We start from the raw sequence: 17273 nt of genomic DNA, 5'->3' as shown, positions 1-17273 counted from the left end.
AGGAAAGGAAAGGAAAGGAAAGGAAAGGAAAGGAAAGGAAAGGAAAGGAAAGGAAAGGAAAGGAGAGGAAAGGAAAGGAAAGGAAAGGAAAGGAGAGGAGGTAGGGAGGGAGGAAGGGGGGAAAGAAGTGAGGGAGGAAGGTGGATAGATAGATGGTTACACAAAAAGACTTTCATGCCTGAGATTCCAAAGTTCTAAGCTCAATCCCCCCATACCACCATAAGCCAGAACCAAGCAGTACTCTGGTAAAAATAAATGAGTAAATTATATTTAATAGATAGAGGGAAAGAAGGAGGGAGAAAAGAAAGTTATGCAAAGTTGGAAGTGGGATGGTAATCTCAGTTTCTGGAAATCAGTCTTCCAGAGATCACTGACTGAAAAATTTGGAAAACAGCTGACCTGGATGGTGTGCTTGCTTTGCTATGCAAAAGACCAAGTTTGAGTCTGGCCCCCACCACACTGGGGGAAGTTTCAGTGCTGTGGTATATTTCTTCTCTCCCTTTATCTGTTTCTTTCTTTAAAAAATATTTATTCCTTTTTGTTACCCTTGTTTTATTGTTGTAGTTATTGTTGTTATTGATGTCATCGTTGTTAGATAGGACAGAGAGAAATGGAGAGAGGAGGGGAAGACAGAGAAGGGGAGAGAAAGACACAAACTTGCTTCACCTCCTGTGAAGCCATGCGCCTGCAGGTGGGGATCCAGGGGCTCGAACTGGGATCCTTATGCCGGTCCTTGCACTTTGTGCCACCTGCGCTTAACCTGCGCTACCGCCCGACTCCCCCCTTTATCTCTTTCTTTTTTTTTTTTTAATTTTTATTTATTTTTTTTCCTTTATCTCTTTCTATATGAAAATGCTGCCCTGGAGTACTGAAGCCCCCTAATGATGATGATGATGGGTGGCACTGAGGGAACTGCTGCAGCTGCAGGGAAAGGGAAAACAGAGGTGTGGCAGGGAGCAATCTGGGTCTATGGACAGTGAGGGCTAGACTGATGAGACAGAAGCTAGAACAAACCTGTCTTCTGGGAGGAGGCAACCTACACCCAACACCCCATTCAGAGGAGTTTGCAGCTGCCTGGGAAGAAACCTCTCACAGAACAAGGCACCCTTCATGCCCCTTCCCCTCGGAAGCATCCACAGTGAGGTCACTGCCTAAAAGCGGGCATCCAAGAATGACAGTTTAGATAGATTTATTTCCTGAAAGCAAAGAAAGAAATTACAAGCACACACTGAAACCAACTAGACTGTGAGGGCTTCTCAGGGTTGTTTTTTTTTTTTTTCTTTTTAAAGGTTTTATTTATTTACTTTTATTTTTAAGACAGAAACAGAGAGTGAAAGAAACCACAGCACTGAGGCTTCCTTCAATGCTGTGGGGGCTAGATTTAAACTTGGGTCTCACACACGACAAAGCAACACACTATACAAAATGAGTTATTTGACGCCAGCCAGTGGCACACCTGGTTAAGCACTCACATTACAATGTGCAAGGACCTGGGTTCAAGCCCCTGGTCAACCACCTGCAGGAGGAAAGCTTCACAAATGGTGAAGTAGGGCTGCAGGTACCTCTGTCTCTATCCCTCTCTCCTTACAATTTCTACCTCTATGCAATAAAAAAAAAAAAAAGTGAATTATTTCACCAACCCAGGATTTATGTATTTACTTTGGTAGTACACTGCCTGGTGCACACTGGTAGGCACTGCCAGAGGTTTTTAAGTATACAATTTGGCAATATAACACTGCGAGGATTTCAGTTCAAAGTTTCAGAAAAAAGGAGGAGGAGAAGGAGGAGTTGAAGAAGTAGTAGTAGTAGTAATCAGCTCCTAGGAAGGGCTTATTCTTTCACCATCCTGGACAACGAAGTTTTTTTGTCAATGGTTTTATAAGCCACTTCTGACTGAACACCTCATGTCACTAAGTTAAGTGCTTTGGAAGGACAGGAAAAAAAAAAGTGCTGAAGAAGTTCAAGAGTTGTCTTCGTTGCAAGGAAGATGGATGTTTCTGCAACTGGTGGTGTCACAGTGCTCAGAGGAGGAAGACTGTATTCTAGGTCCTGCCTGAAGCAAGAACCTTGGGGACAGTTTCCCTGGCATTTGCTGCAAGTGAACCGACAGAAGGCTGGTAGACCATGGTGAGAGGCTGTGAATTTCTCCAACAAGCCCAGGTCTCTGACAGAGGCAGGGCTGAACCAGTAACAGTGGTTGAGATACTGAGCTGCCATCCTGGTATTACCTCCCCACTTGTCCCACCAGGCAGACTAATAGGGAACCAGACCTGGAATGCAGAACGGCCAATTAGAACAACCTCCCTTTTCTCCTGACATTTAGTCACCTGGGACTCTACGTGCAAGATACACAAAGTCTTTGTAAATTAAATAAATTTTATTAAAATACAATAAGACACTGTGGCCATACAATTCCTTCTGAATAATTTCTCCAACTCGGTTCGTTCCCAAGGTCACTTTACAACAACATTTGTGTGTATGCTCTGATCTCAAATAAATAAGGGGGGGAGGGGACAAGTGGGACGAGCTCAACTGTTTAATGTTTGTGCTTTCTTTTTTTTTAGTAGTTCTTTTTTTTTTTTTTACATTTATTTATTCCCCTTTGTTGCCCTTGTTGTCTTTTTTCTTTTTATTGTTGTAGTTACTATTGTTGTTGGATAGGACAGAGAGAAATGGAGAGAGGAGGGGAAGACAGAGAGAGGGAGAGAAAGATAGACACCTGCAGACCTGCTTCACTGCTTGTGAAGCGACTCCCATGCAGGTGGGGAGCCAGGGGCTTGAACTGGGATCCTTTGTGCTTTGTGCCACGTGCACTTAACCCACTGCACTACAGCCTGACTCCCATATTTGTGCTTTTTAAAAGTTAAAAGATACCAGCTGCATTTTAAAATATCTTCAGGCTAAAATGCATCCAGAAGGCCATGAGAGTGTCCTCAGAGTCTGTATTGCATTTCTGAATGAGGTCTTCTGTGGTCAAAATTCACAATGGATGCCCCCACTGAGATCCTTCACCACGCCCTCCTTGACCAACTTGAGGAGGAACCTGGTCTCCGTGGTCACATTGTGCATGGTCTGCAGGTTCATGGCCGCCATGCAGAGATTGTCAAAGTAGTGCAAAGGTGTCTTGGGTTGACTGAGGTTATATCCAAAGCCCACCAAGCTGACTTCATCGCATAGATGTGTGGCTAAGACAACAGCAATGACACCAATGGTGGGAATGTTCTGAAAGGAAAGAAGACAAAACAAATCTTAGCACAATCCACTGCTTTTCACATACATGCTATGTAGAGTGCTAAAAGCTGCAACGGAGGGGGTAGGTTTGTGATTTTATATCAATATGTCCCATTATTTACATAGGTCCCAGAATCCTAAAAGCTGACTTCTAATCTAAAGCAGGAATGTAGACTCTAAAAGAGGATCTGTGCTGTGAATACTTTTAACACACCAGAAAGAATTACTTGGCAGTTACGATAGCAAGCTAAACCCTAGCAATAACCCTGGTGGAGAAGAAAGTCACACAGTCCTAAACCCTCTCTGAAGACTGGTGCTGATCTATGAATTGATATTATCCCAGATAATTTTTCCTGTGTAAATGTACTTCCTTTAACCATCTTAGTAGAGTCAGAGCCTTCCAAAAACTGTTCTCTTTTTCTGTACATTGGAACAAGAGTGAGACCTTCAGAGTTCACTGATTAAAGTGGGACATGGGATCCTTTTGGACCCAACATTCCTTTAAAACTGCCATCTTGCTCCTAGATATCTGATGTCTACCTCTTTAAGACAATTTTATTACTTAAGAAGGAGCCCAATAGTTACTCTATTTGCTTAGACAGAGAAACCCAGTGAAGAAGCCAAGAGAAAATTTCCTTAAAGGCAATGTTCCGCTTTCTTCATCCAACCAGTGTGTGTGGGAAACCACACGTTCAGGGGCTAATTCATGGACTGAAACTCAACAGCTACCCAAAGCATGTTATGTTGGGAAAATATCCCCTAGCCTCACACCAATCACCCAAAAGATTTCTCTGCAGGAAGGGCATAAAAAACACGAGGAAGTTTCTGATGATACAACTTAGATCAGAAGTCATCTTTTAAGCGTTCTTTAAAGAAAAATAACATTTCTTATAATTTTAACAATAACAAAAATAAACAACTATTCAACTCAAGCCTAAGACTTGCATACTTGAGGGCCCAGTGGCCTCAGGTACAATCCCTTGCACCAGCATATACCAAAGTTGACTGGTGTACTGGTTTATGTCTCTCCTATTCCATTATCTCTCATCTAAATAAATCTTCAAAGAAGAAAAATGAAGTATAATGTCTGTCAACTATAGATATATGCTCCAGAAGATGGCATTCTGCACAGTTTGGAGCTTATTTTCAAGCTTCCCCCTATGCATCTATATGCACACATTTTAATTTTTAAATGAAATGGGCTAGCATAAAATGTTTTATAATTCGGGGGAGTTGGGCAGTAGCACAGTGGGTTAAGCGCACATGGCGCAAAGCCTTAACAGACTGGCTGAAGGATCCCAGTTCGAGCCCTCAGCGCCCCACCTGCAGGGGAGTCGCTTCACAGGCGGTGAAGCAGGTCTGCAAGTGTCCATCTTTCTCTCCTCCTCTCTGTCTTCCCCTCCTCTCTCCATTTCTCTCTGTCCTATCCAACAATGATGACATCAGTAACAACAACAACAATAACTACAATAAAACAACAAGGGCAACAAAAGGGAATAAATAAAATAAATATTAAAAAAGAAAAGTTTTTAAAAAGTTCTACAATTCAATTTTCTTGCTTAGTGTTATGGAGATAGTTTTATATCCATTAGTTTCCTTTCTCCTTGCACTCATGGTACCCTAATGTGTTTAACTTCCTAGTGATGAATGCCTATGCTGTTGTTAGTCATTTGTTGTTAATGCTATGGTGAACATATTAAAATAACCATCTTTGCAACATTCTCTAATTTATGATAGTAAATGAATATTCATACAAAAATGTAATAAGAATTAACAAACTATTCTCCAGAATAAACACCAACTTATACTACTACCTCTGTTCCAGCCAAACAAGGACATTATCAAGCACTTAAATCTTTGCCAAGAAGTCAGGCAAAGCATGTTATTGTGGTTCTAATTTGATTATTGGTGAAGCTGAACATTTTATCATGCATCCCTCGGCTATTTTAATTTCTTCTTTTGTGGCATGTTTACCTGTATTCTTTCCTTATTCTTAATTGGCTCATCTTCTTATTGATTTAATAAGAGCTCTTTGTATTTGTAGAGTATTTCACCTGCTCTCCTTATAACATTTTCCCCACATACTTTGTGTTTCTACTTTTGTTGATACATTTTGCAATTCAGCAATTTCATATTTTATATATTTAAAACTGTCCACTTTCTAAAGGTCTCTTTAAAAAATAAACTGTCTATGAACAAATGAGCAACTTCTTGTGTGTGTCTGTTTTTTTTTAAATACTTTGAGATTTCATAAAGAAACAAAAATCTAAGGATATTAAGGTAAGACAGGAAATTCAATAATACTCAACTATTTATAGTGAAATTTCTTTATGAATTAGTTTAAGAATATTGTCAAAGTCTGTTTAGATTTTGTTTTTTAACTGTTTTGTTAAAAGTAATGCTCACATACTAGAAGTTACAGTCCATCTCCTGGGACACCCCCGACCCCATGTGCTCCTGTGGCAAAGAGTAGCTAAAGTAACCTATGTAATGATTCCAATCACAGGCTGAGGATAAAGCCAAAGCTAATATAAAACACATTAAAGAACTATATTTTATTAACAGTGCGTCTACTTATGTGCTTACCTTCCTTAATAACAAAAAACTCCCTTTAATCCATTCTAAAACAATTCAATCTTCATAATAATATATTTATAGTATTTATAGTAACAGAATTTGATTTTCCAGGGCAAACTGAAGAACCTATTAACAAGGCTATTGGCTGAGGACACCTAAGAATCTTGCTCAACATTTTCAAGTTATCTCTTGGATCAGCCCCGATACCTAGTTCAAACCTTACCTTGCTTTCCTCTCTGTATAAAGGTTTAAATTGATGTTTTTATTTAAGAACAATTTTGGCAGCGTTTTTAAAAAGTCAAGCCCAAACACAATTGGGTTTAGCTATTTAGATGATGAATGCATAATAAAGGCATCTCCACCTTTGAGTGGCAGCACAAACTAAATGCAGGTAAAGAATCTACTACAGCTGTAGGGGGATGCTTCAGGAGCATTTAAGCAAGTCTGCAGGTGTCTCTCTTCCTCTTTAGTGCCCTCTCCCCTGTTCCCTCTCAATTTCTCTCTGTCCTATCAAATGGGAAAAAAAAAAAAAAAAGGCTACAAGGAGCAGTGGACTCAGTGCCGGCACTGAGCCCCAGCAATAACCCTGGAAGCAAAAATTGAATCTACTACAGTAAATGGTCTACAAAATAAAGATTCTCAAAGTAAGTTGTGAAATGAAATTACTCAGAGAACCTTGAATCCCAATGTACAGACCAACTAAATCAGAATATCTGGGGACTAGGGAGATAACATAATTGTTTTGCAAAAGATTTTCAGACCTGAGGCTCTAAGCTCCCAGCACTACCATAAACTAAGCTGAGCAGTGCTCTGGTATATATCTTTCATTAAAATAAATAAAATATTTTTTAAAAATAGAATGTTTAAAAAACTGACTTTGCCACCATCTCTAAAATGACAACTGTCACTTGAGTAGCCTGCAGAATTTAGAGAATTATGTAGAGAGCTATTGAGACCAAAAAGTGCCTTTCAGTGTCCTGTAGTCTCTGAGTAAGAATATTTTAAAATAACACACCCCGGTGATGTAAATGTTAACATGGTGACTAAAAGGGTGACTAAAGGGATGGGGATGGGTTCACACAATGAGGAGTCCTGATGTCCAGGTGCAAAGCATCTAACCCATGGCTAGATCAATGGAAGATGATTCTGCATGCATAGCTTAGCTAAAAAGAAATGTGCACAGATGTCTCCCCTCAAGTTTCAGTAGCAATAAAAATACCTTATCTAGGCCCCAGAACCTTGACTGAGACTCTGTAAATTGAAGGATGTCAAATGCAGTCTCTTTGATAATAACTGGATTCAAAATCCTGAACTGTTTTGGCTGTAGTGGTATTTTTTCCACCACCTGCTTCCAAAAGAACAGTCGCATCCAAAATGGCTAAGGAAAGAAAGAAAATAATCATTAGGAGCACGGAGTCCAGGTGGTAATCAGGGCGTGAAAAGTACAGATCTGGGAATCTCCTGTCTGAGGTGTAATACCACAGGAACTCAAGCATTCTGCAACTACGTCACTAAGACGATGAAATCCAGTACCTTGACTCAAACAAGCAACTCTTAGGCAGTGGATAGGGAGAGGTATACAAAGCTAGCTCTAGTTTGTCTGAGGAAGACATTCCTCAGGGAATGGCCTAAGATTTTTTTTTTTTTTTTAAGAATCAAAAGCCATCATATGCTCAGGGGCGAGTGAATAATAGATGATGTCTGTGAGGACTAAACACTGTAAGTGAGTGACCCACTCTGGTTAAGCCCTCACCCTACATTCTCTCTACTTTCCTAGTCTGGGGCGTCTCCAATTGACTGCAAGTCACTTCATATGTACTTCCTCTTCCAATTAGAACTACTTACACCCAACAGAAAATCCAGATGAGCATGACAACCCGTACAGAATCAAGCTTTGGAGGGACAAAGTTTCCAACACAGGAAGCTAAACAGGGAGTTTACTATTTCTTATTTATTATGTAGCCAGCCCAGTCTATAAATATACAAGCTATTCAGCTGCTGCCCTCTGAAATTTATTTCAACACAGTAGGTTGGAATTTAATAACTCATTTTAAAGACAAAAAAGGACCCTCCCCCTCACATCTGGCCCATTACAATCCCAGGGGCTGATCAGTGAAAGTAATGTAGAATTTATTTGAGACTATTCCTCTGTACATTCTTTTGGGAATATCCTCAATAGTTTATTTATTGCCTCCAGGGTTAACACTGAAGCTCCATGCCTACACTACAAATCCACTGCTCCTACCAGCTATTTTTTCTTTCTTCTATTTTCCCTGACAGAACAGAAAGAAATTGAGAAGAGAGGAGAAAAAAGAAAGGGTAAGAGTAAGACACCTGCAGACCTGCTTCACTGCTTGTGGTGAACCCCATAGGTGTACTTAACCGGTGTGTCACCACACCCCCCCTTACTGACTATAAATAGTCATCCATATATGTCTAATTTGTGGAACTTGTCATGTAAGTTCAAGTCTAGGGAATCAGGTAAGTGAATCACCTTAGTAAAAGCAGTTTTGGTCCCAGACTTGACATTCTCATTAAGTAGTAGTCACAACTTGCACATACATGTGATTCAATCAGAAAAGTGACGCCCAGCAAGGGGTCAGAGAGTTTTCGGCAAAGGAGTGAGTATTTGGAAGACAACATGAAAAATTGCATTTTAATGCATCTGTTTCAATATAAAGGTCTAATTATAATTAGGGGATCCATTCACCTTTTTTATTATCTTTATTTATTAGATAGAGACAGACAGGAATTGAGAGGAGAGGGGAGATAAATAAGGGGGGAGAGAGACACCTGCAGACCTGCTTCACCACTTGTGGAGCTTTCCCCCTGCAGGTAGGGGCCAGGGGCTTGAACCCAGGTCCTTGTGCATTGTAACATGTGCGCTCAACCAAGTGCACCACCACCCGGTCCCTTATTCATTCACTTTTTAAGAAAGCACACATGACAGCTGAATTTCCATGGCTTACCAGACTTTCATTTTTTATCACTGCTTGAAGCCAGTTGAAGTCAACGCTCTTAAATAAAACAACAACAAACAACTCATTGGAATCATAGTCAAGGGAAGACAGTGGGGCACCCTCTGGATAAGTCATCCTTATAGTAGTTTTATTTCCAACATGCTCTGAATAGCCCTCAATTGGTGCACTGTTCAACCTATTTAAGCAAAAGGACAAAGAGAAATTGATGAAACAAATCATTTCCTCACCACATCAAGTAAAATCCCTATATCCTGTCCTCCACACCATTTTAGGACTTTGAGTGAGTATGCAGTTGGGGTATGGTGCCCCTCCCGGCAGGCTCATCGCAGCCCTAAACAGGTGCTTGATGAACATGGACAGAGTAGTCTTTGATCCCCTACATATGGCCACATCCAATCTGACCGTCAAACAATTCCTATTAGTCCTGTCATTTTAAGCCAATCCAAACACACTAGTACTTGGGCTTTCCTTGAGCACAATACTCATGTTTCCTTGAAAGCTTCCTATTGTGCACAGGTATTAGTGGTTCTTGCCAGAATTTTTAAAAAGTAATCTGAAAAGAATTATATAGAAAGGATTGAGAGAAAGGAGGGTCCAGAGTCCACAGACAGCCCGTCTAAAAGCAAGGAATGGAGCCAGCTTCACCAGGGTGATTGGGGGCAAGCCCTAAGAATCTTCCAAAAGCAGTAGCATTCAACCAGCTACTCAAGTTTTGAAACTTCAAACAAATATTTGTTTCTTCATCTGTATTAGCATACCTGGACCTAACCTTTCTTTCCTATTCTCCTGTCATGTCTTTTGAATATCAGGTATGGAACACTGGATTATAAAAAGAGATTACTTAGACAACTAAATGCAAGATACAACCCTCAACCAGAGAGTATTTCTTTTCTTAAAATAAAGGGCATAACTGGTGAAATTTGAATAAGGACTGTAGATAGTCTCGTGTATCAGTGTTAATTTCTTTAAATTTTTTTTTAATTATCTTGATTTACTGGATAGAGACAGAAAATGAGAGGGTAGGAAGAGATAAAGGGAAAGAGACAAACACTTGCAACACTGTTTAACTACTCGCGAAGCTTTCTCCCTGAAGGTGGGGACCGGGAGCTTGAACCCGGGCCTCAGTGTTAATTTCTTAATTCTGAATCTTGTTCTGTGGTTATGTGAAAGCATATCCTTGTCCTTATGAAATGCACACTCTGGTTGGGGAAGTGGGGCAGTGGATAAAGCACTGGACTCTCAAGCATGAGGAGTATGAGGGCTTGATAATTATAATGCAATGTCAACAAGAAAATAATAATAGTATATGTGTGAGAAAATCATAAAACAAAGGTGATAAAGTACTACCAATTGCTGAATCTGGAAGAACAAAAGAGCTCTTTATATTACTCTTGATAAATTTTTCTGTTAAGTCTGGAATTACCATTAAATCTAAGAATCATTCTAAGAACCCTGCCTCTGTCCCTGACACTTATGGCCTCCCAGTGCCCATGTGTGAAGTCTATCACCCCCAGTCTGGAACTACCACTGCCAGGCATCAAGTCTTTTTTTCCAATTGCTGCCAAGATTATCACTGGGACTTGGTGCTGACAAAGAATCTACTGCTCCTGGCAGCCATCTTTTCCTTTTTTGCTTTAATTTTTTTTCAATTTATTTTTTATTTAAGAAAGGATAAATTAACAAAACCATAGGGTAGGAGGGGTACAACTCCACACAATTCCCACCACTCAATCTCCATATCCCATCCCCTCCCCTGATAGCTTTCCCATTCTCTATCCCTCTGGGAGCATGGACCCAGGGTCGTTGTGGGTTGCAGAAGGTGGAAGGTCTGGCTTCTGTAATTGCTTCCCCGCTGAATATGGGCGTTGACTGGTCGGACCATACTCCCAGTCTGCCTCTCTCTTTCCCTAGTAGGGTGGGTCTCTGGGGAAGCAGAGCTCCATTTTATTAGATAGGACAGAGAGAGAAATTGAGAGAGGAAGAGGAGATAGAAAGGGACAGAAAGACACCTGCAGACCTTCCTCACCACTCGTGAAGCGTACTCCCTGCAGGTGGAGAGTGGGGGCTCAAACCCAGGTCCTTGCATTCAGTAATAATGTGTACTTGACCTGGTGTACCACTGCCCAGCCTAACCCAAGTCACTTTCCAGTCTCTCTCCTCTCCCCTGGCCCCTCTTGCCAGGTGAGGCTCCTCAACTGTCCACCTCCTGTCTGATAGTGATTTCACTGATGCCTTAGAGCCCAAGACGAGATCAGCATGTTCCTTGACATTAACTGTCAAATCATCAAGTCCTGTAGTTCACTTTTTCAACAGAACTCTGAGAATCCATCTTTCGTCTCTGTTTCTAATTTTCCTGCTTCACCCCAGGTTCATATTCTTCATATTTTCATGCCCTGATTACTATCACTGTGCCCAGGCTTCTGACCCTCATATCTCGTCTTCAGTCAGACCCACTCATCAATGCCAGACATATTTAAGATCCAACCTCCAGCAGCCTACCCTTAAGGTAGAAATAATTTATTAAAATGTTCAAATATCTCTAAGCCAAAAATTCTCAACTTTCCAAAGAGATAAGTAGGGGTATACATAAAGATGTACGCATGGGGGGAAAAGCAGAGCAACGCCAACCAACAAACTGAAAACATTGTGTTTAGTGATAGAAGTGATTCATAATATAAAGTTTCAAAAGTAAAATGCCTTATAAGAGTATAGTAAAGTCAGAGTGGGCTAGTTATTTGGTCTGTAGGGGGTTATTTTCTGTCTTTCATCTTTCTGTATTATTTCTTCTTTTTTTCTTTCTTTATTTTTACCAGGGCACTGCTCAGCTTTGACTTATGGTGATGCAAGGGTAGGGCCTGGGACCTCAGAGCCTCAGGCACAAGAAAATCTTTTGCATAACTATTGTGCTATCTCCCCAGCCCTCTTTCTGTAATTAAAAAATATAAACATTATTTATTTACTGGGTACAGAGAGAGAAAAACAGAGGGAGACAGAACGGGAGAGAGAAGGAGAAACACCTGCAACACTACTTCACCAGTCATGAAGAATTCCCCTTGCACATGGGGACCGAGGATTTAAACTCAGGTCCCTGTACATGGTAATGTGTGCTTTCAACCAGGTGCACCAATGCCTGGCCTCGTCCTGTAATTTTTTAACCTTTAAAAATGAGTATATATATATATATATATATATATATATATATATATATATATTTTATTATTGCCACCAGGGTTATCACCAGGGCTCAGTGACTGTACAAATAATCCACTGATCCCAGCAGCCATTTTGTTTCTTTTTATACAAAAAATACTTTTCACAGGGGAGATAGCATAATGGTTATGCAAACAGACTCTCATGTCTGAGGTTCCCAAGTCCTGGGTTCAATCACGTGCACACAATAAGCCAGAGCTAAGCAGTTCTCTAGGGAAAAAAAAAAAAAGAAAGAAAGAGACTTTTAACTAATTCAAAAGGCATCTAGGATGACTGTGTATCACCTAATCACACATTTCTTTTTCCATTTCCTCTTCTTTTTTTTAATGTTTTCATTATTAGTGATTTCAAGGAACTGGCATCCCAATTCCTCTCTGTGCCTCCTGTGTTCCAACCAGCAAGTTTTGCTGACTTTTATGAAGCTCCACATCCTCCCACACCTCACCTCCTTTGAAATTTTTTATAAAATCAGGGTTGATATGGTACAATCTGGGCATCTAATTATCTCATGTCTTTGTTTCATCTTCTCAAGCAGTAGGTCCTCCGAGGGCTGGGTACTGCTTGGGTGCCCTCATTCCTGGTGCTGTACTGGGCAAGTTGGTTTTAAAAATCAACGTACGAGGGAGTCGGGCGGTAGCGCAGCGGGTTAAGTGCACGTGGCGCAAAGCGCAAGGACCGGCATAAGGATCCCGGTTTGAGACCCGGCTCCCCACCTGCAGGGGAGTCGCTTCACAGGTAGTGAAGTAGGTCTGCAGGTGTCTATCTCTTCCCCTCCTCTCTCCATTTCTCTCTGTCCTATCCAACAACTACAACGATAAAACAACAAGGGAAACAAAAGGGAATAAATAAATAAAATAAATATTTTTTTAAAATCAATGTACAGGGCAAGGCAGTAGTGCAGTGGGTTAAGCCCACTTGGCACGAAGTGCAAGGATCAGCATAACGATATCGGTTCAAGCCCCTGGCTCTCCACCTGTTGGGGGGTTGCTTCACAAGCAGTGAAACAGATCTGCAGGTGTCGATCTTTCTCTCCCCCTCTCTGTCTTGCCCTCCTTTCTTGATTTCTCTCTGTCTTATGCAACAACACCAGTTATAACAATAACAACAACAAGGGCAACAAAATGGGGAAAATGGCCTCCAGGAGCAGTGTATTCAAAGTGCAGGCACCAAGCCCCAGCAATAATCCTGGAGGCAAAAAAAAAAAAAAAAATCAGCATACCTTATTACAACATCAAACTGGTTCAGAGCATGGCCTAGTTCTAGTCCATGAAGGATTCCACCACTTCCGATAACAACACAACGTCTACAGCTCTTAGCTTTCAAGTGTTCAGGAAAGTTGTGCTCGGGCAATATTTCCAAGATATTCTGGACTTTACTGGAGAATTTCCGGAATCCAAAAGGAGGATCATACTGGTATTCAGCTGCATTCATTTCAGGGGCCTTCTCCACGAAAGGTGGCAAATCCATGCTGTACCTGTGCTGGAATATCTGCGCCATTGACTTCTTCACAAACCTTGGTCGACACTCCTCTTGCAAAACATGTTGAGCATATTTCTGAGCTCTCTGAAATGGAATCACATCATTCCGAGTTTTAAAAAAATTCACAGGCATTCAAAATACACTCTCACAGATGACATTTTTGTCCTGTCAAGTCTGATATTGCTATCCTCTTTCAACACAGAACGTCTACTTTGTAGAGTTAGTTTTGCTCAGAAACTTGAAGAGTGAGGCTTGGGAAAGTCATATGACATGGAGAGAAACTCAACAAGAATGTTTCATTACACAAGTAAAGCAGGAAGGATCCCCCTTTTCTACTCACAGGCTGATCTTGTTAAAAGAAATTTGGGGTGAAAGACACTTCTTGAGGTGTTTTAAGATTTTTTCAAATATTTTTATTTATTTATTACTGGACAGTGACAGAGAGAAACTGAGAGAGGAAAAAGAGATGGAGAGGGAGATAGAGAAATATCTGCAACCCTGCTTCACCACTTGTGAAGCTCCCCCTGCAGGTGGGGACCAGGGGCTCAAACCTGGGTCCTTGTGCATTGTAACATGTGCGCTCAACCAGGTGCGCCACTGACTGGCCCTGAGGTGTTTTAAGATTTCATGTCTTATGAACCCTGGCAGACATTATAACCTGGATAGCCCTTGAGGATGCTACATTCAATGCAGTGATTCAGTCACAGAGACAACAAATAGTATGTCTTCATTCATATCAGGGATCTAAAATAGTAAGATTCAGAGACAAGGAGCAGAAGGCTGGTTACTGGGGACTGGTGGGAGGAGAAAACTTGCTTAATGGATACAGAGCTTTAGTTTTACAGAGGGAAAAGTTCTAGAAATCTGCCTCATGACCGTGTGAATATCCTTGACAATCTCATTTAAAACTGATTCACATAGTAATCTTCATGTTCTTTTTACCACAATAGAATTTTTTTAAATATACATTTCAGGTTCCTATTTAACAGGATGAGAAGCAGGCTTATGTGTCAGTTGGGGCACTGTGCTCCATACAGTCTGGAATGCAAATGACTTTAAGTGTAATCAGGGAATTATATCTTGTCAACAGAGCAGTTGTCTTGGTTTCATATGCAATTTTACCTGTAGGGCTGGAGAGATAGCTCACCAGGTAGGGTGAGTACCTTACCATGTGTACGGCCAAGGTTTGAGTCCCAGTTCCACAGCATTAGGGAAAGCTAGGGTGCTGTTCTGTCTCTTTCTACCTATCTGAATGAAAGTCAGTCTGGGAACAATGAACAGCGCACGTGCATGAGGCCCCAGTTACACACACACATATACATGTTTCACCTGCACACTGATGTTTTGCATTACAAGAAGTGATTATTGGATGCCAAGTATTCGAGTCCAGCAGAAAGCAGCAAACTACAGAAGCATATGGTGCAAATGCCCATTTGCCCTAGTCTTCTTGATTCAGTTGATCAGAGGCAGATTCAGAACCATCTGGCAGTAGTGCTCTCATTACTGATTCTTTGTCCTTATCTATTCAGCAGCTTTGGCTCTGGCTGATACTCCCCCCACTAAGCTGCCCTCATCGAGGTATGAAGTTCTATATTTACTGGGATATTTACTTTTAGATAGTCAACATGTTTTTGGAATGTGTCAGTACAGAGTTGTGAGGATTTTTATTGCTGCATATAGGCTTAAGTCTTTGTTCCTACTATGTTTTTCCTCAGAGTCTGAGGAAAAGGATACTGTCTGATTTTTTTTTTGTAATAAGTCTTATGTAAACACTTCTATTTTATAGTAAAAGAAAAAATCCCTTGCCCCATCAAAAAAAATATCTCCAGGGCTGAGGAGATAATGTAATGGTTATACAAAAAGACGTTCATGCCTGGGGAATCAAAGGTCCTAGGTTTAATCCCCAGCACGATCAGGCTGAGCAGCTCTCTGGCAAATAAACAAACAAAAGCTCCAAAGAGATGTCTGGGAAGAACATACAGTCTACACTTTGAGGATCTAGTTGTGTTTCTAAAAAGGAACTGACATCCTCTGAACCTGAGACAAAGCCGCAGGCACTCTACACACTTACTGGCTCAGCTCCCAGTCAAGAGTAAGACCTCACACGATGGCTGTCAGTACCTACACTTTGTGGGCCCAAGGTGGCATAAGCAGGAAGAGAGCTGAGCTGGCCTGCCAGCCTGGTCTGATGACTCCCTGAATTCTTAAAACCACCAGCCCTGCCTACATGAGGAGCATGCAACCAACCCTGCTGAGAATGAGAGTCTGACTATGGGATGGCATCTTCTGGAGCAATCAACAGGAATGCCAAACAATGGGGTGGGGCAAGACCCTGAGCAGCTCATGAAGAGAAGGGCCTGCTCCTGACCTGGTCTGAAGAGCTGGGGGCATGCTATCTACAGTGGGCCCTATACCCCCCCAGGAGAGGCAGGACTAATCGCAGGCCATGATACTATGCATATCTCTCTAGACTCTGGGCCTGAAGGTTGTGAACAGGCATTTTTAGAGGACACAAGGTCTATTAATTCACTATAGACATCTCAAACATCTGGTTTTACAAATCTTCTAGGACAGAAATGAACACTGAAGAAGCACCAAAATTCAAGACTAGAGGAAGTTCAGTGATTGACTCATGACTGGAAAGAGAGGGCAGTGATCGAGCTAGAAATCAGTATATGATTCTTCCAGGCTTCCAGATTCTGCCTGTAGAACTAAGTTTCTTTTGGAAAGAGTGAAATAACCCATTTCCACTCTGGCAAAGAGTTCTATTTCAGGTCTCATACTTAATTTTCTAGAGTCAAGGTTTAGTAATTATCTTGACTGTGACTGGCCCTGAGCCAATAAATTACTACAGAGTCAATAAATGTTCTAAGTGCCACTGGACATGCCCAGCAGTAAACTTGGGTTTTACAACTGACCCCACTGGGCTGGGGAGACAGCATAATGCTTATGCAAAAAGACTTTCCCGCCTGAGGCTCCAAGGTCCCAGGTACACAGGACTATCGGCCCTCCCCAAGGTCCCAGGTTCAATCCCTAGCACCACCATAAAAGCCAGAGCTGAGCAGTACACTAGTAAATAACAATAATAAAATTGACCCCATCACCAAATATAAAAGTACTCAAACTTTATGGTCCCAAGGAGTGGAGGTAAGGGAGATTTTTCTACCAGGATAAATAAGTTATGTGATATATAAATATTCTCCATGGAATACTACTATGCAGCCAAAAAGATGATATTGTGTCCTTCAAGACCATATATATATAAGATTTGTGAGAACTATGGTGATTATCTTGGAGAGATGGGAGGGTGGGGATACAGATACAGGATGGTGGGTATAGTATGGAACTATAAACTGTAATCTCACAATCTTGTAGTTTACTATTAATCACAAATGAAATAATGAGAGAAAAAAAAAGGAAGTTGTAGAGTATATACTCCATGATGTCTTACTCTGCAATCCAAAAAAGATGAGGTTGTGTCCTTTAAGACAAATTTTTATTTAGCAAAATAAGAAAAGAAATGAGAGACAACTTCTGATTGATTTCACTCATCTCTGAAATCTAGAGAAATGAAACATATGGACTTGCAAAAGAAGGAGGAGGAGGAGGAGAAGGAGGAGAAGAAGGAGGAGGAGGAGGAGGAGGAGGAGGAGGAGGAGGAGAAGAAGAAGAAGAAGAAGAAGAAGAAGAAGAAGAAGAAGAAGAAGAAGAAGAAGAAGAAGAAGAAGAAGAAGAAGAAGAAGAAGAGGCAGCAGCAGCAGCAGCAGCAAACCATCTCTATGAATTTGTAAGAAC

General features: G+C 41.1%; 1 protein-coding gene across 3 annotated transcripts in view; it reads right to left on the bottom strand.

Annotated features, from left to right (window-relative positions):
* Positions 1–2356: 2356 nt before the first annotated feature.
* Positions 2357–17273, bottom strand: part of ST3GAL5 (ST3 beta-galactoside alpha-2,3-sialyltransferase 5) — a 40894-nt gene continuing 25977 nt past the window's right edge. For all 3 annotated transcript variants that reach the window (XM_007529870.3, XM_060187316.1, XM_060187315.1), the window contains 4 exons: positions 13219–13562; positions 8778–8964; positions 7028–7186; positions 2357–3222 (listed from right to left, as the gene is read on the bottom strand). In XM_007529870.3, coding sequence (XP_007529932.2) covers positions 2974–3222; positions 7028–7186; positions 8778–8964; positions 13219–13562 — 939 coding nt within the window. In that variant the 3' untranslated portion in view covers positions 2357–2973. The remainder of the gene's footprint in view (positions 3223–7027; positions 7187–8777; positions 8965–13218; positions 13563–17273) is intronic.

This window comes from Erinaceus europaeus, chromosome 3, assembly GCF_950295315.1.
Source record: "Erinaceus europaeus chromosome 3, mEriEur2.1, whole genome shotgun sequence".
In the NCBI taxonomy this organism is placed as follows: domain Eukaryota; kingdom Metazoa; phylum Chordata; class Mammalia; order Eulipotyphla; family Erinaceidae; genus Erinaceus; species Erinaceus europaeus.
This window is presented reverse-complemented; position numbering and strand designations above follow the sequence as displayed.